Source organism: Mustela putorius, unplaced genomic scaffold, assembly GCF_011764305.1.
Source record: "Mustela putorius furo isolate JIRA1106 unplaced genomic scaffold, ASM1176430v1.1 tig00003858_pilon_pilon_pilon, whole genome shotgun sequence".
Taxonomy (NCBI): domain Eukaryota; kingdom Metazoa; phylum Chordata; class Mammalia; order Carnivora; family Mustelidae; genus Mustela; species Mustela putorius.
Window position 1 is genome coordinate 14,572,453 of NW_025422010.1, and position 23,031 is coordinate 14,595,483.

The 23,031-nt window shown below is 37.9% G+C and overlaps 1 protein-coding gene across 8 annotated transcripts in view; it reads left to right on the top strand.

The window, feature by feature from the left end:
• The window catches only part of MYOM1 (myomesin 1), a 159,867-nt gene that overhangs the window by 73,984 nt on the left and 62,852 nt on the right, over positions 1-23,031 (top strand). For all 8 annotated transcript variants that reach the window (XM_045065410.1, XM_013051430.2, XM_013051431.2 and 5 more), the window contains 5 exons: positions 2,047-2,208; positions 8,729-8,870; positions 11,732-11,931; positions 13,624-13,680; positions 20,075-20,199. In XM_045065410.1, coding sequence (XP_044921345.1) covers positions 2,047-2,208; positions 8,729-8,870; positions 11,732-11,931; positions 13,624-13,680; positions 20,075-20,199 — 686 coding nt within the window. The remainder of the gene's footprint in view (positions 1-2,046; positions 2,209-8,728; positions 8,871-11,731; positions 11,932-13,623; positions 13,681-20,074; positions 20,200-23,031) is intronic.

Here is a 23,031-nt window from a genome sequence, read left to right on the forward strand (position 1 = left end):
CCACAGACTTGTTTATCAGAACTGACAGAATCTGGACATTAGAAGGCATGACCTACTGGATGTTGAAAGAGTTTTTATACTTATATCAAAGTAGCAGGACTTTTGTAACATATTTGTGGAGGTTGTAATTTCTTATCACCAAGTAATCTGTGGAAAGGATGACGAAAAATGCACTTTTGTAAATTACTTATATATTCATTTTATAAGTTAATATTATTTCGTAAAATTAAGGGAAGTCCACTGAATCCATTGGGACTGTGGAGCATGCCCACTGACCCCTCAGCATGGTGGGCAGAGAGCAGTGTGCTCACTGAGCAGTTGGCCTGAACTTCAGTTGTGCACCGCAGTACCTGGAGCAGTCTGGAGCATCTGGGTCCAGACCGAAGCCAGTAATGGCAAAACCACTGTGAATGGGGGAACATGGCCCCAAGGGAAGAGGAGGAGCTCCAAGTGGGGGCAGCATGGGAACCTGTAGTCGGAGCTTCCCAGCCTATCTGTCCTTCCCCAGAGCTCATTGCTATGCAGTCTGCACAAATACTAACTTACTGCCCTGAGCATCCGGACAGGAACTACTAGCAAGCAGGCAGTAAACTTTGTCAGCAAAATACTATAAAGTAAAAATCATGTAATAGAGACATTGCAGTAAAGTATATGAGGCAGTTGTTGGAATTCCGTAAAAAGAGTTTAGAATCCCTGGTTTTGAAAACTGCTATAAATGTACAGCAAATATTCAGAGGCTTAGAAATGTAAATTACATTTAAAGATTGTCACATTTGATGAAAAAGAACACTATTTTCATATAAAACTGTGAATGAAGCAGTATTCACAGGAAGATAATCTTAAAATTAATTTTTCCTTGTAATTGAAGATACAGTGATAGAATGCATGAACTGACACATGGATTATAAACAAATCATTTTCAGCCTCTTGTATACCTTCCACAATTTACTGAATATGATAGAGAAAAATATCAAAATATTATTATGTAAAATTACATTTAAAATTAAACTCAGACTTATGTGAAACTGATCTACATAAAGTCAAATTTTCTTAGAAATTTTGTCCCCTAAGCATCATTAACTCTAGAGTACTAAAATTTCTATTTTGAAATAATGTACCAGAAAGTTAACCAATGTAAATGTCACAAGAATTTATCTATATAATTCTCTATAGTATAAAACTATATAATATTTTAAGTATGTAATATCCTAATAGCTATAGTAATAGTTGCATCAGCAGCAAGATCCTTCTCAAAATTAAAAATTATCAATTAATTTCTGATCTTGAATTTGCAAAGAGTGACTGACTGAGGTTACTTTTTTTTTTTTAAGATTTATTTCTTTATTTGGGGGGAGGGAGTAGTGAGGGGAGGGTCAGAGGAGGAGGGAGAGGAACAAGCAGACTCTGCCTGAGCACTATTGTGGGGCTCAATTTCATGACTCTGAGATCATGACCTGAGCAGAACTCAAGAGTTGGCCACTCAACCGACTGAGCCGCCCAGGTGCCCCTCAATTATACTGAGTTAAAATGAAGTTGCTGAAAGTATAAATCTGATGACCTACTTGAAAAGCAAGCCTGAAATATCTTATCAATCAAGCTATTACATTAATAAAAATTATTTTTGTATATAAAACTTATTGTGAGAAAATATTTTTTTGCCATTTGTGTTACCCCAATTATATTTTATATAGAGTAAAATATTTTTGGAGGAAAAAGCCTTATATATTAGTGTCTGTAATTGTATTTTTTCTCTGCTTTTTGAACAGGGGCTTTGCAATTTCATTTTGCACTGGACCCTGCCGATTATGTATTTGGCCCTGGTCCCTTCGCTTCTGATATAGTATTTTTTATCAATGTAAGCATGGCAGAATGGCTCAAATCCCTAGAGACTTCTACTGACAGTAGACTGAAGAGCTTTCAGTATGGAAGAAGAGGGAGAGCGAGAGGGAGGGAGGGAGCCAAAGAGGGGGGGGGGAAGGATGGGAAAGGAAGGGAGCAATGGAGGGAAAACTCAGTTAATTTTCTTACTTTTAAAAAAATTTCCAGGAGCACCTATTTCTTCATCCAAATGGGTGCAAACACTTTGGAGTGGAGATCGAGCGACACTGACATTTTCTCATCTCAACAAAGAAGATGAAGGCCTCTACACAATCCGTGTACGAATGGGAGAATACTATGAACAATACAGCGCTTATGTCTTTGTTCGAGGTAAGGCCCAGCAAAAAGCAGAACACCCAAGAAGGTTTAAAACACGGAGGCCAAGTCAATCTATCCAAACATGGCTTTTGTAAGATGAAAGAGCCATTTGAAAATTCTTCCAGAATACATGGCATAGAGTTGTTAACTTCCAATAAAATTAGAACTCCTATAAAAAGGTTAATCCTGAGGCACCAACCCAAAGCTACCAGAGCCAGACTGTGTTACTGTCAAGGATTTTCAGGATTCTATCCTCAGTGAATTACCAGTGCAGCTCTTTACAGGTGTTAGAGTAGAGATGCTCTATCCCAACAATACAAAAAGCCATTTCAATTTACCGAAGCTGCCATAAAAGAGTGGTGGGCTACGGGGGACTTACTCTTTAATATCTATTCCAGGGAGCAATTTCATTATTTCACTCCAGACCCCTTTTTTATAGTTTCAACTTTAATGAACTAGGAAACAGGGTGCTACAACTTAATCCTTAAGGCAAGCTGTGTGATTTTAGGAGTCTTTCTTTGCTCACCTGTGTCTTGAATGGTTTGGCTCTCTACAAGTGGGGATATTATTTCTACATGGGATCGCAGGGCATCTGTAAGACCATTGACACTTCCAGGCAGCAGGCCTGTTATGTGTTCTCTTCTGTGCTGTTAGTCAGGTGTGGCCACAAGAGGGGACACAGGAGAAGATCGGGAAAATAAAATTTATTGCACTTATGGAAGGAGCAGAGGGAGGTGAGACCTTAGGCCATGACTTTTATTGACGTTTCTGTGGGAAAGGGGAGGCAGGGCAGGATAAACAGTTTAGGATTGGCTAGTTTGAATCATTTTGGTAGACTCTAAGCTATAGGCTTGGTCCCTAGCAGCCTGCTCCCTGGCAGGTGTGGCCTCCTAGGGTGTGCAGGCCAGATGGAGGAGGCACAGCTCTGGATTGGTAGTTTGCTTATCAAAGGCCAGCTCCTGGCTGAGTGGCTGCTATCTCTAAGAATTGGCTAGCCCTGGGTGTGTGGGGGGGAGGGTAGTGCCTTCGCAGTCAGAAAAGCTTTTAAGGTGTCAAAACATCATAATATACAGAAAACTAAAGTATAAACAATATAGGAGACTTATTAATTTTTAAAAAATCTTTTGTGTACTAAAGAGAATCATAAACTCATAGGAATTTTGATCAAAATGGAACTTTAGAGGTCAGGTGTCCTTAACTGGGATCCACAGACTCTCAAAGGGTCTGATTAAAATTGTATTTCAATATATTTAGTTTCTTTGGCAATCTCATGTATGTTATTTTATGCATTTGGAAGCATTATTTCAAGAAGGGGCCTCTAGACTTTGTCAGTCTGCCAAAGGATGGCTCAAAAAAGTTAAGATTCCCATTCTAGTCAAATCCCTTAATTTTAAGATGCAGAAACTGAGGTTCAGAAAAATAAAGTGATTTACCAAAAAAAGCCTCACGGTTAGTTAAAAGCAAAAGTGGATCTAGGATACAGGTCTTCTGATGCCTAACCTAGGATTTTAATTAGGCTAAGCTGATGAAACAAAAAAGCTTATTTCTCCCCTATGTCTATCAATTCAGAAATAGGGGCGTGGTTCAGAGTCCCAGGTCCCATCTACATTGTTATTCCATGGTCCCCATGGTGCTATCCTGTGTTCTCATCCCAGCCTATGGGAAAAGGGAGAGAGGAAGTGGATGGGGACGTGCAGAGTTGTACACATCACTTCTGCATGGTGAACACTTAGCACATGCACATCTCACAGTGAGGGAAGCTAGGGTGTCATGTGTCCAGCTGAGTGGCCATGTTGCCTACTGAAGCTGGGGCTTCTAGTACTAAAAGGAAAATGGATACTGGGAATGGTTAGCAGCACCCCCCCCCCCAGGGAACAGTAGTAATTGTGGAATTCTGTCCTAGAACAACTGATAAAGATACATGAATATTAAAGAGAGAGAGAGAGACATGAATATGTACATCATCTGAAAATGTTTTAGACTTTCTACAACACAAAAGTATTGTGGGCAAAGTCAGATGTCATGGTGTTAGCCTCTGGATAAATCACGTGAAGACAGATACACTGAAACTCATCAGTGAGTAAGTTTATGTAGACAAACCACCTGGAAAAATCTGGTTAGATAAGGACTGTATCTCTGGTGATTCAAGAAAAAAACCTTAATTACTTATGCCTTGGCGATTCTTTCATGGGCTTTGTCTAGAAACTCTGATACAGTCTAGGTTTTCTCAGTAACATTTCTCCATGCCTATATCCAGAATTGTGGCTCTCCACCAGATTTAGAGCAGGCTTCACATTATTGACTATAGACAGAGAGATGGCATCGAAATTTGAAATTTATACTTAAGCTAGTTTTCAAATCTACAAAATAAGGAAATGGAAAGATTCTAAAATTGATCAGTTTAGGGTAGAGACCAACAAGTGGAATTGCTGGGTCACATGTTAAATTTGTGTTCGACTTTTTAAGAAATTGCTAACATGTTGTTTTTTGGGTTTTGTTTCGGTAAAGATTTCTTTTTAAGTGATCTCTATACAAAATATAGGGATTGAAATCAAAACCCCCAGATCAAGAGTCGTATGCTCCACCACCTTGGCCAGCCAGGCACCCCAAGAAATTACCATTTTGTTTTAAAGGACACTTTATGTGTTTTATATAAACTTATGTGAGAGAACTGAGAAGATAAATGGGAAGGACAAAATTGGAAAGATAAATTTCAGTAATTGCTTTGTGAATTTAAGAACTTTTAGAAAAAAATGTCACTTATAAGTTTATTTTAAATGATATATTTTAGATTCTTTTTTTTAAAAAAAACCTTTATTGAAGTATACTTGATAAACTGAAAGATCCACCTATGTTGAGTAGACAGTGCTTTAGAGTATTTACAGAGGGTGCAGTCATCACCTAGCATCCGTTTAAGAACATTTTCATCACCCCAGAGGGTTTTCTTTGCCCATTCCACACTGTCATTCCCAGACCAGCCCATAGGCAACCACCAGCTTACATTCTGTCTCTGTTTGCCTTCTTTGGACATTTCTGGATATGGTATGTGGAATTTTATATCTCTCTTCTTTCAGTAAAACATCTATTTTGAGGTTCGTTTATGTTATAACACATTTTAACAGTTTGTTCTTTTTTATTGCTAAGTACTATTGCAATGTATGGAGAAGACTCTTTTGGTCCATCCATTCACCAATTGGACAGTTGGATTGTTTCTACTCTCTGGCTATGATGAATAATTCTGCTATGAACATTTATGTTCATATTCATGGATGTATGTTATTATCTTTCTTGGGGAGAGACATATAAGTGGAATTACTGGGTCATATGTTAAATTTAAGTTTAACCTTTTAAGAAAGTGGTAACATGTTGGGTATTTTGGTAAAATTTTTGTTTTTAAGTAATATCTACACCCAACTTGGGGCTCAAACTCACAACCCCCTGATCAAGGGTCAGATGTTCCACCACCTCAGCCAGCCAGGAATCCTAAGAAATTACCGGCATATTTTAAATGACACTTTGTGTGTTTTATAAAACTCTGTATACATTGAACTGCATGACGCCATTTCAGTGCATTTTTAGAGCTCAGATGTTTTTGCTGCTCAGAAAATAGCTTCTGAACTAGAATGATCAGTGTACAAAGCACCGTGTGTCTGCAGAAACCCATTCCAGAGATGCACATATTTTATTATATAGGTAGTATGTGTTCTTTGTAAAAAAAAAAAAAAATTAGATCATGTAAATAAGCAAAGAAAAAAAAGAAGAAAGAGAAAAGCTATTCCAATGTTATTATTTTATTACATATTTTTCTAGACTTATGTATTTTGTATATTCTTTCCTCCTCTACCCCTTCCACTGCATGGAGGGAGAGAGATGATAAAGTGGTAAAGGACAGGCTAGAAATGTCTTGAAAAAACAATTACAAATGACAAATAAATGAAAAGGTATTCACTAGTAATCAAAGAAATGAAAATTGAAATGATGTAACATTTTTATCATATTGCAAAGATTTAAAGGATTTTTAAAATCCACTGGGATAAAGGAATGAAGGGAATAGCACTCCTGTCCATTGCTGGTATCAATTGTTTCAACATTTCTCAGGATGTTTGCTACTATGTATCAATAGAGCACATCCATCAATTCTAGTTCTAGGAACTGAAGTGGGCAAAGGTAAGAAAAATGTATTGGGAAAAACTAGAAGAAATCTAGATACCTACCCATGGGAGTTATAAAATAAAGTATAATAAATGCTCCATGTAAACAACAGAATACCACACAGAAGTGAAAACAAATGGTGTATATCTATTCTTACTGATATGGAAATACATTAACATGAAACTATATAGTCCAATCTTGTTTTTATTTTAAAAACAATCACTTTTGAGCTTATAAATATAGAAAAAAATCTAGAAAAATCTAGGCCAGTATGTTAGTAGTCGTTGTCTCTGAATTATGAAATTAAAGAGGATTTTAACATATTTTTTGATTATCACTTTTTATAAGAAAACACTGCTTTTATACTAAAGAGAATAGAGTTACTTATATTTCTAAAAAAGTTATTATTGGCTTGTGTCAGAAGGCAAAATATAGAGTAGCAGTCTAATCTTTTACACAGTTAATCAAAAGTACAAAAGTTTTGCTTTTTGGAGGGTTGGGAAAAAGGACACGGGCTAGGAAAAGGCCTGCCGCTGGCCAAGTGGGAGCAGTGGTCAAGCGTTCTCCAGCAGCTGCTGAGAGCCAGGAGCACAGATGTGTCCCAGCATAACACAGTATCTGGATTTGGCTTCCAGCAGCTCCTACACAGAACCTGTTTTTAGAAAGACTGTTTAGCTTACCCTAAGAATGGCATGGGCCAAGCAATGTTATAAATATGCTGAAAAATGGTTCCCTGGATTCCTACTGTCTGCCATGCTCTGTTACATACTATGGATAGTCTGAACCAGGGATTCCTTGTTGTTACATTTTGGGACTGTAGCAAAAGAACATGGATGGAGGTTGCCAGCTGTCTCCTCCCAACTGAGCGGCTTTCTAGCATCCTTCTTCTGTCACTTGAGGCCTATTAACCTCAGCATCTCTACCCCTTTCTAGTTCTGCTCTAACTTCACCATTACTAGGTTCTCCCCGCCCCCCCCCAATCCAGTGCTCTCAAACCCTGGAAGGGAAGAATTTTCTTCCCACCGAAACGCTCGCTTTTAGGGTCCATGATTTAGTTATGTTCTCATATAGTACTTATGCCAGAGAAGTTGCCTAAAACACTTTCCTACAGGTTCGTGGGGGCAAGAGACAGAATATTCAAAACCAAAGTGATTTGAGCTCCTCACAGGCAGTGCAAACCTATCCCAAATTCAGAAGTGCACAAATATTTCTGCCTTAATATCAAATGGCTTAGTAATTCATAAGAGTTACAGAAGTATATAGCTCATTATAAAAGAAAAGTGTTTATACAGTCAACAGAAGTGTTTTCCTTGAGATGAGTGGTTCCAACACGTCGCAGCCTCCTCTCCGGCCAACTGCAGTTATGAAGAAGGGGACCAGAGGTCAGGAGAAATTGGCAATGTGAACCCCACCTCCAGGAACCCTGCCTCTCACTGAAAGGGTTATTGACCGATTATTTTCATCCCCCTTGGCTCTCCTCCTGAAAACATCCCTGGTTCACTCATTTAGCTGTGCCTGAAGACACTGCTGAGGAAACCACTGTCAGAGGATCTCATTTCATAAACAGTCACTGCCCTCTCTTGTATAATCCTTAACTTGTACTAAACTCTGATAAACTAAGCTCAGATGTGGATATTGCATCAGAATTCCTTTCGCAAGTGTCTCCAGTCTGGGAACAAACATTTGATTAAAGTGAATGTTTTCCTTTCTCTCCCAAAATGGGAGTGACCAGCAGAGGGAAGGGCGAAGCTTCATGGTTTTTATTTGTTCCCCTTCAGAGAGGTTGGTATTTCTGAGTAACACTGTATGCTAGATATCTTAAGAACAGACTTTCTGGCTCAGCTTCCCTTATTAGACTTTTCTGCTAGTGGTTCCTATATCTCCATATTTATTTCCTTTATTTTTTATTTTTAAAAAAGATTTTATTTATATTTGACAGAGAGAGAGAGGGAGAACACAAGTAGGAGGAGCAGCAGAGGAAGGAGGAAAAGAAGGCTGTCCACTGAGCAAGGAGTTGATGCAGAGTTCAATCCCAGGACCCTGGGATCATGACCTGAGCTGCAGGCAGATGCTTAACTGACTGACTCCCGGGCGTCCCATATTTATTTTCCTTTAAAACATTTTGGGCAGGCGAAGGCCATGAGGCAAAGGTCATGGATTCTTTTTAGAGCCCTTTCTAACATAATGTTCTTTGTACTGATGATGAAAAGCACACATTGTCATGTTGGTAAGCAAATTCTAAGACCAGAACTTGCTCTGCTTGGGCCAAAGATGTAGCTACTATGGGTGTGGTAAGAAATGTGTGCACTAAGCTGGGGATCGCTTGACTGTGATAGATCTTGTCTGAGAGGTTTAAAGGGATCCTTCTGTACCTCCACAGACGCTGATGCAGAGATCGAAGGAGCTCCAGCCTCTCCCTTGGACGTGGTGTGCTTGGATGCCAACAAAGATTATATCATTATCTCTTGGAAACAGCCAGCTGTGGATGGAGGGAGTCCTATTCTGGGATATTTTATTGATAAGTTAGTACTTAGTCTAGTTCCAGTTTGAGTGATTTAGTCATAGAGATGCATGCTTGACTTCTTCCACCATTTCTACATGAAATATTTTATATTCTGATCTCCTCCTCTTTCTCTCTCTCTGTCTCTTGCACACACAACCCTATCTATTGACCTAAATTCCAAAGATAATTTTTGAATTTGACTACCAATGCGAGTCACTTATTTGGCAAGAATGCTATGAATGTGTAGACCTTTTAAGAGGCCACTTTGGAAACAGCTTGTGTCCAATATATTTAATGTCTACATTCCTAGTATGCCAGTAATTTAAAAATATTAAATAATTGAAAGAATAATACTTTAGGAATATATATATATATTTTTTTAAAAGAATTTATTTATTTATTTGACAGAGAGAGATCACAGGTAGGCAGAGATGCAGGCAGAGAGAGAGAGGAGGAAGCAGGCTCCCTGCTGAGCAGAGAGCCCAATGCGGAACTCGATCCCAGGACCCTGGGATCATGACCTGAGCTGAAGGCAGTGGTTTAACCCACTGAGCCACCCAGGCGCCCCTACTTTAGGAATATTAACAAAAACTTATTTATTTCATAGGGTGTGGTTTCAAGTTAGACAAAGAAATAACAAATATCAATAGTATTAAATTGTGTTCTTTCTACAATTTTTTCTATTTACATTCTCCAAAACTTAGAACCTCTGATATTTATAGTAACTGGGTCTTACACATTAATTATCCAGTGAATTTGGACAATACAGACAACAAATTTAGATTATCAACCTAAATACATTATTATCTGACTTAGTTTCTATTCAAATAGTTGCTCCAATTCTCTTCCATTTTTCAGTAATAGAATCTAATTGTAGAAACCACTAGGGACAAATAATCTGTGCCACTGTGGTACAACAGGTTTGTACCAAGGTGTATTAAACCAAATATTTATGGTAATAAGTAAATATATGCCCATTGGGCTCAATACCATCCAGAGAAATTTTTATAATAAATCCTATACTATTTAACCCTATACTAAATACTTCCACTTTATTCATTCAGTAATGATGACCTGTGAAGTTTTTGGTAGATTTTTTTTACATCCTTAGAGACTGCTTTATTGTCTTTGGCAATTTCCGAGGGATCTGCAAACTTAATCAGTGTAAGGCAAGGGACAATCAGAAGTCCATTTTGCTCTGTCACAATAAAAAATAACCATATTGCAGCTAATATTTATTAAGCATTACCAATGTGCATGACACTGTTCTAAATACATCACATATATTAACCATTAACCATAACCACCATTTGAAAGGTAGCTACTCTTATCATGAGTAGGAAACAGTTGCTGGCCCAAAGCCACATGCTAGTGAGAAAACAGTAAGTTACCTAAAGTCCCACAGGTAGTAAGTAGCAGAACTAGAATTCAAATACCAGCCTGGCCATGTATTTGTGTTTCTTTCTGCTCCAAAATGCTGTAGATATCTCCAGAGCAGCTACGTTCCCCCCTTTCTTTCTGCCCACATGAGGGTTGGGAAGCACACTAGAGTATCACTGGGTCACCATGACAGCATCTGCACCAGGAGAGAGGAGGAATCTCTGGAGACAGGGGCAGCTTGAATAATCATCGTAGGCCTCTCAGCTCCCTCCCAAACCCTACACTTAGCAACTCCAGAATTTCTATAAAGACAAGATTTAAGGGTTTATGGGGGGCAGGGATTGAAGCCATAGTTCATAGCACTTTACATAAGGTTGAGGAAAAGTCTATTGTCTTTATCAAAGAATGGAAGGGTGAGGCTGAGGAAGCAGAGAAACCTCTTGCCCTGATCACCTTTGCCCTGCCATTAAAACCTGTCCCCCATGCGAATTATTTGGGAATTAGACATGTTAGACATGGAGCCATCTTGGGGCAGTGACATAAACTAAATTTCAGTGCTCTGCTCATAAAAACTGATGAGTTAGTTAATCCTAAAGCTGTATAATTTAAGCACAGGCTGCAAGCCCCTCACCCCCTGCCGATCAGGCCACTAACATAATATGAGCTGCCATCTTCATCTCCAGGATGTGACCAGTCTATCCCAGACTACTGTAAAAGCACCTCACCAGAAATCAGAGGTTCCAAAGCATGTAATCTCTCCCTCCCAGGTGTGAGAGTTTCCCTGCATCTCACCAATCTCATCTGTTAAGAAACAAATATGTTATAATACTCTCCTCCCCCTTCTACCCACACAGCATGTAATGATCATCAAGTGGGCTCTTTCCAGGGGTGACTGGCTAGCGCAGTCTGTAGAGCATACAGATCTTGATCTCAGGGTTGTGAGTTTGAGGCCCACACTGGGTGTTGAGATTTCTTAAGAAAAAAAAAAAACATGCTCTTTACTGTATGCTACAATATAAATAGGTATATTTAAGGTGTTAACTAATTCAAACAGTTTTATTTTTAAAAGAAAATGCATAAAGACGACAAAGAAGTCACCAATGGTGGAACTGAAGACATCAGCCAGGGAGATGTTTGGAGGATCTTTCCATTCAGTCTCTCCAATGTATAGATTGTACATACCTACCTGTTGCTTCTGTTTCTCCCCCAGAAAGTTCTTTGGCTTAGCACACTAGGCCCCTCAGCTGCTTGCTTTTAGGGAGTTTAAAGGAAGCATGCATGTTTAGGAAGGATCTGAGGTATTTTTATTTTTAAAGAAGACACATTGCAATTGAATAGAACTGATTGGATGCAGTTAAGTAACTATTGAACCACACACTTGAGCTGGGTATGTTATGGGGAGGTCTGAAGCAATTGGTGGGGGAGGGATTTGCAGATTTGGAGCTATTAATTTAGTCACACTTCTTTTAATATAATTGCTGACCGCTCTCTTTCCCTTAGGTGTGAGGTGGGCACAGATAGCTGGTCTCAATGCAATGATACACCTGTGAAGTTTGCTCGTTTTCCAGTCACTGGGTTGATAGAAGGTCGTTCTTACATATTCCGAGTTCGAGCTGTGAATAAGAATGGAATAGGTCTACCATCTAGAGTTTCTGAGCCTGTGGCTGCTCTGGATCCAGCTGAGAAAGCTAGACTTAAAAGTAAGCATTTTTCAATTTTCAGGATCTTCTTGAACCTTTTTGTCATTGTTTTAAGTAACTACAATATATCTCTTTGCAAGGTTATTCCTCCCCCCTTCCACTAGAGGGAGAAGAGACTAGGAAATCCTTTATCAGACTATCCTGGGGGAAAAACAAAACGAAAACCAATTTGTTTTTAGACTTGTCTCCACTAAGGGCTTTATTTTTTGTCTTATTTTTATTTGATTCAGAAAACTTTTCCTTGTTAAACTGAGTTCTGGGCATTCTATTTGAAATGAAATATGATAAAAGCCTGGGAAGCATTTTTATTTTTTGTTAGCACACTCCAAATATACTTTTCTTTTAATTCTTAATATTATAAGGTAAGTTTCTTAACCTAGAATTTGCCCCTTAGCACATTAATACTCAACCCAGTGAGCATCTTTATATCAAAGGAAAAACACATTTTTACAACATTATATCTCTATATTTGAGTTACCATATTAGACAATCAAAAATAATATTTTCATATATTTAAATTCCACATCTAAACGTCAAAACCATGGTACCTGATTTATGCTCTACATTTATTTCATGGGAACCCATATGTATCCTCAGTAATAGAGACCATAAAATGACATTAAAAGATTGTTGGAAATTAACACTTCAGACCACACTGGATATTTCAAACTTGACTCTATAGACATTTAAGCTAGGTAAGTATTTGTCATGGGGTGGTTGCTATCCTATCCTCAAGGGGCAAAATCATCGTGGTTGAGGACTACTGGTCTATGTCATATTTGCAGCATTATTCTTACCTTAGGTACATGTGTGGCATTGTAAAAAGCTAAGTAAAAAACCTTTCTCTGGGGACTTTTTCTAATCAAACTCCTTGATTGCCTGATTGTTTTTTGCCTGCTGTCTGACTTCCCTCCCTCTTTCCTAATTCAAGCTCATACTTCATTTACTCCTCTTTTATAAATTCCAATGAAAATAAGGTTGAGTTTGTTTGAGTTGAAAATAGGTTATCTTGCAAATCACCTTTCTGTTTTTGTATTAGCTCTGGTGAAAATCTGTTGATAAAGCAGGAGTTAAACCATTCTCTCTATCTCTTACTTGTGGGAACACAGCAATGAATTTCCTCTTCAATGAATGAATAAATAAAATGAATTTAAATGGATTTTCCTCTTTTCCTGCCCATTTACCCACTTTCCTTCCTCCAGGTCTAAACTGGTTTCTTTCGTAGATAATACTTTTCAAAATATAATGGAAAGAAATTGCTTTCATTGAATTGTACTGTAGGATTAGCTCCCCTCTCCTTTTTTTGGCTTTATTATTACACATAAATAACTACTGGGCTTGCAGTTGTTCCAGAAACATTTCTCCCAAATACATGCCATCTCTTAAGGAGAGATGAGAGAACTTACATGTTTCCAGAGATCTATACTGAACAGTAAATGAACATAGGTTATTTACCTTGCTTGTGAAACTACAGTTCCAGAAATGTTGACTCCAAATAGGTAGGCTCTGTGCTCTATCAGATTGTGGGTTCCTTGAAGACACAACACCATATATATGCTCAGTAAGATTCATTAGGAAAATATGTAAGTAAACTAGTTAATCAAGCCAATTTGTGGCTACTATGGCCAGTTTATGAGTGCAGTTGAAACCGCATTTATGAACTTTGTGATTTTTACATTTATCTCTGTTCAGGTCGCCCTTCAGCACCTTGGACTGGACAGATCATTGTCACTGAAGAGGAACCTTCAGGTAAAAGCTCAGTTTTCCCCAGATACTGTTGCCAGTGTTTTGCCATGTGGTTTAGCCTTTATTATGAGGTTAAAGTGTATATTATTTAAGAAATTTTGGGAAGAATATCCTGAAATATGTAGAGATCATAAAGTAATGTATATTTTCAGAGAATCACAGTTTTTAAAAAAGGTTTATTGAAGGGGGTGCCTGGGTAGCTCAATGGGTTAAAGCCTCTGCCTTCAGCTCAGGTCATGATCCCAGGTTCTTGGGATGGAGCCCCACATCAGGCTCTCTGCTCTGTGGGGAGACTGCTTCCTCCTCTCTGCCTGCTTCTCTGTCTACTTGTGATCTCTGTCTGTCAAATAAATAAATAAAATCTTTTAAAAAAAAGGTTTATTGAAGTACGATTGACATAGAGTAAACTGATTTCTGTAAAACGTACAATTTGGCAAATTCTCCATGTGTATACACCTGTGAAGCTGTCACCATGATCAAAATAATGAACATAACCATCATCCCTAAAATTTCTTCATGCCCCTCTGTAATTCCTTTCTCCTGCCTCTGCCCATCACCAGGCCATCACTAATCTGTTTTCTATCATTCTAGTTTGCGTTTTCCACACTCTTAAATAAATGAAATCTTACTCGTTTTTCTCCACTCAGCATAATTATTTTGAGATTTACTCATGTTGATGCTTGTATCAGTTCAAGTTTGTTTTTTATCCATTTACTGTCAAAAGCTTCTATGAACATCCTTATTAAGTGTTTGTATGGACTTATGCTTTTTATTTTTCTTGGATAAATACCTAGGAGTTGGACAGATAGGTCATATGGTAGGTGTATGTTTAATTTTTTTTTTTTTTGGTATATGTTTAATTTTTTTTTAAAAGATTTTATTTATTTGACAGACAGAGATCACAAGTAGGCAGACAGGCAGGCAGAGAGAGAGAGGGGGAAGCAGGCTCCCTGCTGAGCAGAGAGCCCGATGCAGGCCTTGATCCCATGACCCTGGATCATGACCTGAGCCAAAAGCAGAGGCTTTAACCCACTGAGCCACCCAGGTGCCCGTATATGTTTTTTTTTTTTTTAAATTTTTAAAAAAATTTTTTAATAAACATATATTTTTATCCCCAGGGATACAGGTCTGTGAATCACCAGGTTTATACACCTCACAGCACTCACCAAAGCACATACCCTCCCCAATGTCCATAATCCCACCCCCTTCTCCCAAAACCCCTCCCCCCAGCAACCCTCAGTTTGTTTTGTGAGATTAAGAGTCACTTATGGTTTGTCTCCCTCCCAATCCCATCTTGTTTCATTTATTCTTCTCCTACCCACTTAAGCCCCCATGTTGCATCACCACTTCCTCATATCAGGGAGATCATATGATAGTTGTCTTTCTCTGCTTGACTTATTTCGCTAAGCATGATACGCTCTAGTTCCATCCATGTTGTTGCAAATGGCAAGATTTCATTTCTTTTGATGGCTGCATAGTATTCCATTGTGTATATATACCACATCTTCTTGATCCATTCATCTGTTGATGGACATCTAGGTTCTTTCCATAGTTTGGCTATTGTGGACATTGCTGCTATAAACATTCGGGTGCACGTGCCCCTTTGGATCACTACGTTTGTATCTTTAGGGTAAATACCCAGTAGTGCAATTGCTGGGTCATAGGGCAGTTCTATTTTCAACATTTTGAGGAACCTCCATGCTGTTTTCCAGAGTGGCTGCACCAGCTTGCATTCCCACCAACAGTGTAGGAGGGTTCCCCTTTCTCCGCATCCTCGTCAGCATCTGTCATTTCCTGACTTGTTGATTTTAGCCATTCTGACTGGTGTGAGGTGATATCTCATTGTGGTTTTGATTTGTATTTCCTTGATGCCGAGTGATATGGAGCACTTTTTCATGTGTCTGTTGGCCATCTGGATGTCTTCTTTGCAGAAATGTCTGTTCATGTCCTCTGCCCATTTCTTGATTGGATTATTTGTTCTTTGGGTGTTGAGTTTGCTAAGTTCTTTATAGATTCTGGACACTAGTCCTTTATCTGATATGTCGTTTGCAAATATCTTCTCCCATTCTGTCAGTTGTCTGTATATGTTTAATTTTTAACTGCCAACTGTTTCGAAGACGTTTGTACCATTTTACATTCCAATCAGCAGTATATGAATTCCATTTGTTCCACATTATCACCAGTAATGATGTTTCATAGTGGGTGCATAGTGGTTTTAATTTGCATTTCCCTAATACTGTTGGAAACCTTTTTTATGTATATTGCCATTTTTGCATCATATTTGAATCTTTGCCAAATCAAGTTTACTTAGTTTTCCTGTTTATTCTAGAAATGTTATAGCATTAGCTCTTAGATCTCAATCTACGTTCCATTTCAAATTAATTTTTTCTATATTATGCAAAGTAAGGGTCTTAAGTTGTTATCATTATCGGGATATTTTGCATATGGCTATCCAGTGATTTCAGCAATCAGTTAAAGATTATCCATTCCCATTGAATTGCCTTGGCACCATTGCCAAAATCAATTGGTTGCATTTTTTTTTTAATCTATTTCTAAAATCTCTGTTGTCAATTTTATTTTCTCTACACCAACCACAATATCTTGACTACTGTGGCTTTAGGTTGTTGTTGTTGTTGTTGTTTTTAAGCTTCCAGTTTTAAATAAATAAACAAATAAATGAATAAGAAATTTTAAAAGCTTTGTAGTTTTGAAATTAAGTAATATTTACTCCTCTATTTTTTTCCCCCAAAGTTGTTTTGGCTATGCTGCCTTTGCATTTCCACATAAATTTGAAAAAAGCTTTATCACTTTCTATAAAAAAAACCTACTGGGATTTCAACTTTCTATAAAAAAACCTACTGGGATTTCAACTATCCGATCTTCTTGTTCTATCAGTTAATAGCGTATTGGTGAAATCTCTGACCGGATGGTAGATTTATTTTTTTTCTTCTTGTAGTTCTACCAGGTTTTGTTTCATACTGTTTGAGGCTTTGTTATTCATGCATAAACATTTTGATTGTCATATCTTCTTATGAATTGACCACTTTGTTATTATAAAGTGACACTCTTTATCCATGGTAATGTTTTTTGCTTAGAAATCTATTTTGATACTAATATAATCATTCAAGGGTTTTTTTTTTTTAAATTAGTATTAGCATGGCATATGCTTTCCATCCTTTTACTTTTGACCTATGTGTGTCTTTATATTTACATTGTATTTCTTGTAGGCAGCATGTAGCTGGGTCTTGGTTTTTATCCAGTTGGGTAATCTTTGCCTTTTTATTAGAATGTTTGAACAATTACATTTTGTGTGATTATTGATACAGTTGGATTTAAATCTACCATCTTGCTATTTGTTTTCTATCAATCCATTTGTTTCCTTTCTCCTTTTTTTTCTACTTTCTTTTAGATTGAGTACTTTTTTATTATCCCATTTTCGCCATGGTATCTTATTAACAATAATTCTTTGTTTTGTATTATAGTAGTTTAGAATTTTAATATATGTCTTATCACAACCTCCTTCAAGTAAGATTATACTACTACATGTATAGTTGTAAGAACTTAAAACAGCATTATCCCATTTCCCCTTTCAAGCCTTGGTGCTGTTATTGCATGGATTTTATTTGTGTATTACAAATTGCACAATACAATGCTATTATTTTGGTTCAAATAGTCACTTATCTTTCAAAGAAATTTAAAAGTAAGAAAAAACTTTTCAGTATTCACTCATATTTTTATCATTTTTGTTCTTCATTTCTTTGTGTAGATCTGGATTTCTATCTGATACCACTTCCTTTGTACATGAAGCATTTCCTTTAATATTGCTTGTAGTGCAGTCCTGCTGATTATGAATAATTTTATTTTTGTATGTCTAAAAGAGTCTCTATTTCATCCTTCTTTTTGAAATAGACGTTCACTGGTTGTACAATTCTAGATCGACAGTTTTTCTTTCAGTACTTTAGAAATGATGGTCCACTATAGTGCAAATGTGCACTATAAAAATGACATTGTTGGGGCACTTGGGTGGCTCAGTTAAGCACCTATCTTTGGCTCAGGTCATGATTTTAGGGTCCTGGGATTGAGACCTGCATTGGGCTCCAGGCATTGCGCTCTAGACCCGCACTGGGCTCCCAGCTCAATGAGGAGTTTGCTTTTCCTTATCCCTTGCTGCTTCTCCTTATCCCTTGCTGTTTGTGCTCACTCTCAAATAAATAAATAAAATATATATTAAAAAAAAGAATGACTATTGTTATTCTTTTTTTTTTTTTTTAGATTTTTTTATTTATTTATCAGAGAAAGAGAGGGGGAGAGAGCAAGCACAGGCAGACAGAATGGCAGAGGCAGAGGGAGAAGCAGGTTCCCTGCTGAGCAAGGAGCCCGATGTGGGACTCGATCCCAGGACGCTGGGATCATGACCTGAGCCGAAGGCAGCTGCTTAACCAACTGAGCCACTCAGGCGTCCCGACTATTGTTATTCTTATCTCAGTATGTATCTTCTTCTCTCTACCTGCTTTTAACAGATTCTTTTTGTCACGGGATTGAGAAATTTGTTTGTGATATGCATTAGTGTGGTTTCCTTGATGTGTCTTGTGCTTGCGGTGTACAAGTTCCTTGGATTCTGTGAGTTTACAATTTTCATCAGCTTTGGAAAATTCTTCAGCATTATTTCTTTAAACGTTGTTTTTTTTCCTGTACCCCTTCTTTCTTTTCTACCTCAGGAACTCCAGTTATATGCTACTTGAAACCAGGGGTCACTGATGCTGTGTTCATTTTCCCTTTCAGTGTATTTGCTTTCTGTGTTTCATTTCAGATACTTTCTGCTACTGTGTCATTATATTTTCCATGTCTTTATTCAACATGTTTAATCTTTGCCCTTTTGGACATATGGACTGTTCTTACAATAACTGTTTTTATATCCTTGTTGATTAATTCTATAATCTGTGACATCTTTGGTTTTGTTTTCATTGACTGATTTTTCTCCCCAGAAAGGGCTGTATTTTCTTGCTCCTTTGCGTACTTAATAACGTTTCATGAGATGCCAGACATTTTGAATTTACATTGTTTGGTGCTGGATGTTTTTAAGTTTTTATAAATGCTCTTGAGCTTTGTTCTGGGGAAATGATTTGATCTTTCAAGGCTTGCTTTTGTTAAGTGAAATCAGAACAGACTTTAGCTGAGGCATAATTTGGCCATACTACAGAGGAATAGCCTTCTGAGTAGTACTCTACCAGATGCCTGTGAATTAGGAGATTTCCACTCTAAATGGTTGGAATATGGACTCTCCCAGGTCCTTTGAGAGCTTTGAGGTTTATTCTCTTCAGTTCTGTTGTGTGGGTTTTCCTCCACCTCAGGTGGTTTTCTCACATTGATGTGCTGGTTAGTATTCAGGTGAGCACTCCAGAGGTACCCTCTGAACATCTCTGAAGCCTCCTTCTCTGTGCAGCCCTTTCCTCCAGTATTCATCCTTGTGACTCTCTCTGTAGGTACCTTCCCTTTCTGGAATTCCAGCTTCTTCTCCTCCACTTGGGGAGACTCCCAGGTTCTACTTGGGTTCCTCTTCCTGAGCTGCTGTCTTGAGATTCTCTCCAGACAATAAGCTAGGACAGTGGTAGAGCTCACCTAATCTGTTACTCTTCTATCAGGAATCATTGTCCTAAGCCAGCTAATATCCAATGTCTATACATAGTTGTTCCATGTATTTTGCTTGGTATTTTAGTTATTGGATGTGGAGGGTCTAAAGTTTTGCCCTACTTACAAACTAATACGTTTCATACCACAGTTTCATTGATGTTGGTAAAAGATAAGAGATTCCTAGGTCAGAGACAAAGGATTCTTTAGTCACAGCACAGTTAGACAGCACGAGCTTCCTGTTCTCATTACTTTCCTTTGCATTGTCCCCCCGCCAAGTTCCACAGGGTGGTAGGGAGCAGCACAGATGGATGCTGTACACGCAGTAGATAGATGTTACATCTGACAAACCCTGTGCCCAAGCTTTCTCTGGAGAAGGGCATTATCTTTACTCTCCTGGTGAGAAAACAAGTCAACTTTCTGCCCTAGAGAATATACTATCTTTATATTCCAAGTTTGTTTGCTATCTGAACATCCTTGAAAAGATATTCTATGAAAAGCTGATATAGGATGTCTAGAAAGTATAACTTATGTCATTACTGTTTTTTAGGAGCAGTAAGAAAATCAAAATTGCCAAGCAAGGAAAGTAAAATTGTGGCTTTGAATGAATGAATGAATGTTTTAGGAAGAATTTCAGAGATGAGGTAGTTCTTTATACTGTGGAGCAGTAATGAACTCTTTCTCCAGTGGGAGAGGAACATCTATGACTCTCTGCATATGCTGGTCTTCCCAGGGTGTGTGCTTTTCACTTTTCCTTGTTGTTTTTCAGAGGGTATTGTTCCTGGCCCCCCCACAGACCTCTCTGTCACAGAGGCTACCCGGAGCTATGTGGTGCTAAGTTGGAAGCCCCCTGGCCAGCGTGGCCACGAGGGCATTCTGTACTTTGTGGAAAAGGTAAGATCCTGGGATCAACATTATTACCTCAGGCCTCTTCTTAAAGATTTCTTTAAAGAAATAGAGATTAAATTTCCATTGCGTCCCGAACTCTTTAAACCCTTATAAACTATAAACAGTCTTCACCAAAAAATGTATATCACATGGAACTTTGCCTGAAAGTTCAGGGGGCTTCTGGATCCATGGAGCTCACCCATAGACTTCTAAGAGGTTCACAGACCCCAAATTATGACCCTTCTAAGCAGAGAAATGTTCCTAAAACTGTAGTTTGTTCATATGGCCCTGTTTTCTAGACACTCCCTTTGTCTCCCTTCCTCTAGTAATGGCTTTTCATTTCCCTACAACTTGTCTTCCGCAGTCAGAAATGAACATTCATGAGGGTAGATGAGCCAGAGGAATAAAAGTTATAGTACTTTCAGAATACCGTCAAAGAGCTGGAGAGTTAGAGAAAGTCCTTATGTGTTGCCATGCACTTGGCTAGTACTACTCCAGTGTAGATAGTAGTGTGGCATCAGGAATTACAAAACAGCATGAGACCCTGGCTAGTGCTTTCTCTCAACTATCTTACAGTTTTATTGTAATTATGTTAGAGAGGGCAGCATATAATGAAAGCCTAAAATGGGTGGAATGATGAGAATTATATGTGAATCCATCATTTACCTGGGCAGCTGTAGTAAGTATTTCTACCCAGAAAATGGAGGTGAGCCACGACCTGGATAGGGTGTTATTTGTGGGAAGTGGCCAGTTGCAAGTGCAGCAGGAGGAATGATGGCTAGGTAAGGCCTCACTGCTCCAGGCAAAGGGCATTTAAAGAGAATTTGCTTAAAATGAGATTCTAATCCATTTGTTAAGAAAGTCTCGATTAAGATGTAATTGAAAAATGAAACAAAAGTAAGTTTATTTTATGTTATCTGTAAGAATGTTTACATTTTTATAACAGCCACGTACCATTTTATTTATTTTTAACACACCATTTTTTTAGAACAATGAATGAAACAATTGGCTGTACTTTTTTGTGTGTAATTTGTTTTTATAAAATTTTGTGATAGCACAATAAGCTATCATTTACTTGACATTTTACTTTCATAGCAAAATTGTAGAAAAGGTCTTTATTTGGCAAATATCATGTAGCTCAGTTAATTTTCCTAAGAGCTTTTCTCTTTCATCCTTAATGGTTTTCTGATCATTCAATTTCAGAACACCTACTAGGTCACCTTCCCTGGCAATTATTATAAGAGAATAGATATTGTAGATACATAAGTGTGTGCAAATATGCAAATATCTGCAAATCAGGTAACAACATAAAAGCAAAGATGACTATCTTTATGGCCTTTTAGTTATTTCAGATCCTCAGAGAAAATTATACTAAAACTAAATTTTAGGGTCTGTGGTTTTCCTATTTTAATTAATAAATTTATTAATTTATTTCCTTGATAAAGACATTTAGTTCATGTCTTTGAGGAGCACGCCTCACTTCTCCTGATCCCTAGCAAATTGGTAACAATAAATGGAGTATCTCTATAACATGCAATATAGGCATCTTTCAAAAGAGTCTGATTTTACCAAAATAATATTTAAAGTCTTATTGGTATTAATTTGTATATTTTCTAGATGTTAGCCTCAAATTAAATATAACTTGAGTAGCATTCCTGATTTAAATTTTTTTCCTGTATTTTTTTTAAATAGAGGACAAGACTAGAGTGGAAAATGTTTGTTTCCTGGTGTGCTTAATACATACCCTTCACTGAATCTTTTTGAAATGCTCCACAGGAAAAGAGTTCTGAATAAGCTCTGTGACAATAATTACCATCCTTCCTACAGTAATGACATAGTAACAACCTACCACTGAGGCATTTTCTTTAGATGAGTCAACTTTAGCTGCCGTTGAACATTTCCTCTAGTCATATAAACTCTAATTTCTCCAGGAAAATCTATAACTTCCCTAGACCTAAATGTATGTGAGGCTGTGATTAAAAAGTGTTAAGTGTTATTCCACCAGTGAACCTATTAGTCTGGAACAGAGGGAACAATTATGAGTGCAGTGTGAGTAGACAGGTCTCTCTAGGCACTGCTGACATATATGAAAGGCCCAGGATGTTGACATACTGGGGAAGCAGAACATGCCCAGAGACTAGGGCACATTTACAGAAGAATTATCCAAACGTCAAACCATCCTACTCAGCTGAGTCTCAGGTTATTTCTGATAAAAAGCAGCTTCTAACGTGTTGACCTTTCTAAAGCGCAACGTTTCACATGCTCTTGTCCTGCAGCTTGTTTTCCTCCCCAGAATGTGGATGCCCATGGGAATGTGCTTCTTCAGTAACCCCCAAGCTTGCACCTCTTTATAGAACTTGTTTCCAGAAATTGCATGCACATATAGTACAAACTTGCCTTGTATGGCTGCACCTTATGCCCCGTTCTACCATGTTTGTGAGCCCTGGAATGGTTGGCATTTAATAGAGGGCATTGATGGGGCATACAGTTTGCTCAGGGTCACACAGAGACATAGCTAGGATTTGAACCTGGGCAGTCTGGCTCAGTTTTCATATACTGTATGTGAGGCTGTGATTAAAAACTTGCCTTTCAATCTTCCCAAGCCTGCCTTCTCTGGAAAACTGGGATACTCACTCAGTGCTACCCCCACAAATTCAGAGCATAGTTGAGAGGATTAAAAAGTTACAATGCCATAAAGCTCTTAGCATAGTGAAAAGGCAGCTATTATTTTTATAATGAAAGTATAAATGACTGATAATTGTTATATGTTCCCCAGGGGAGAATGTGTCAAAATGAGTCAAAGCCCTAAACTAAAGGATTAAAGGTCTGGGAGAATTT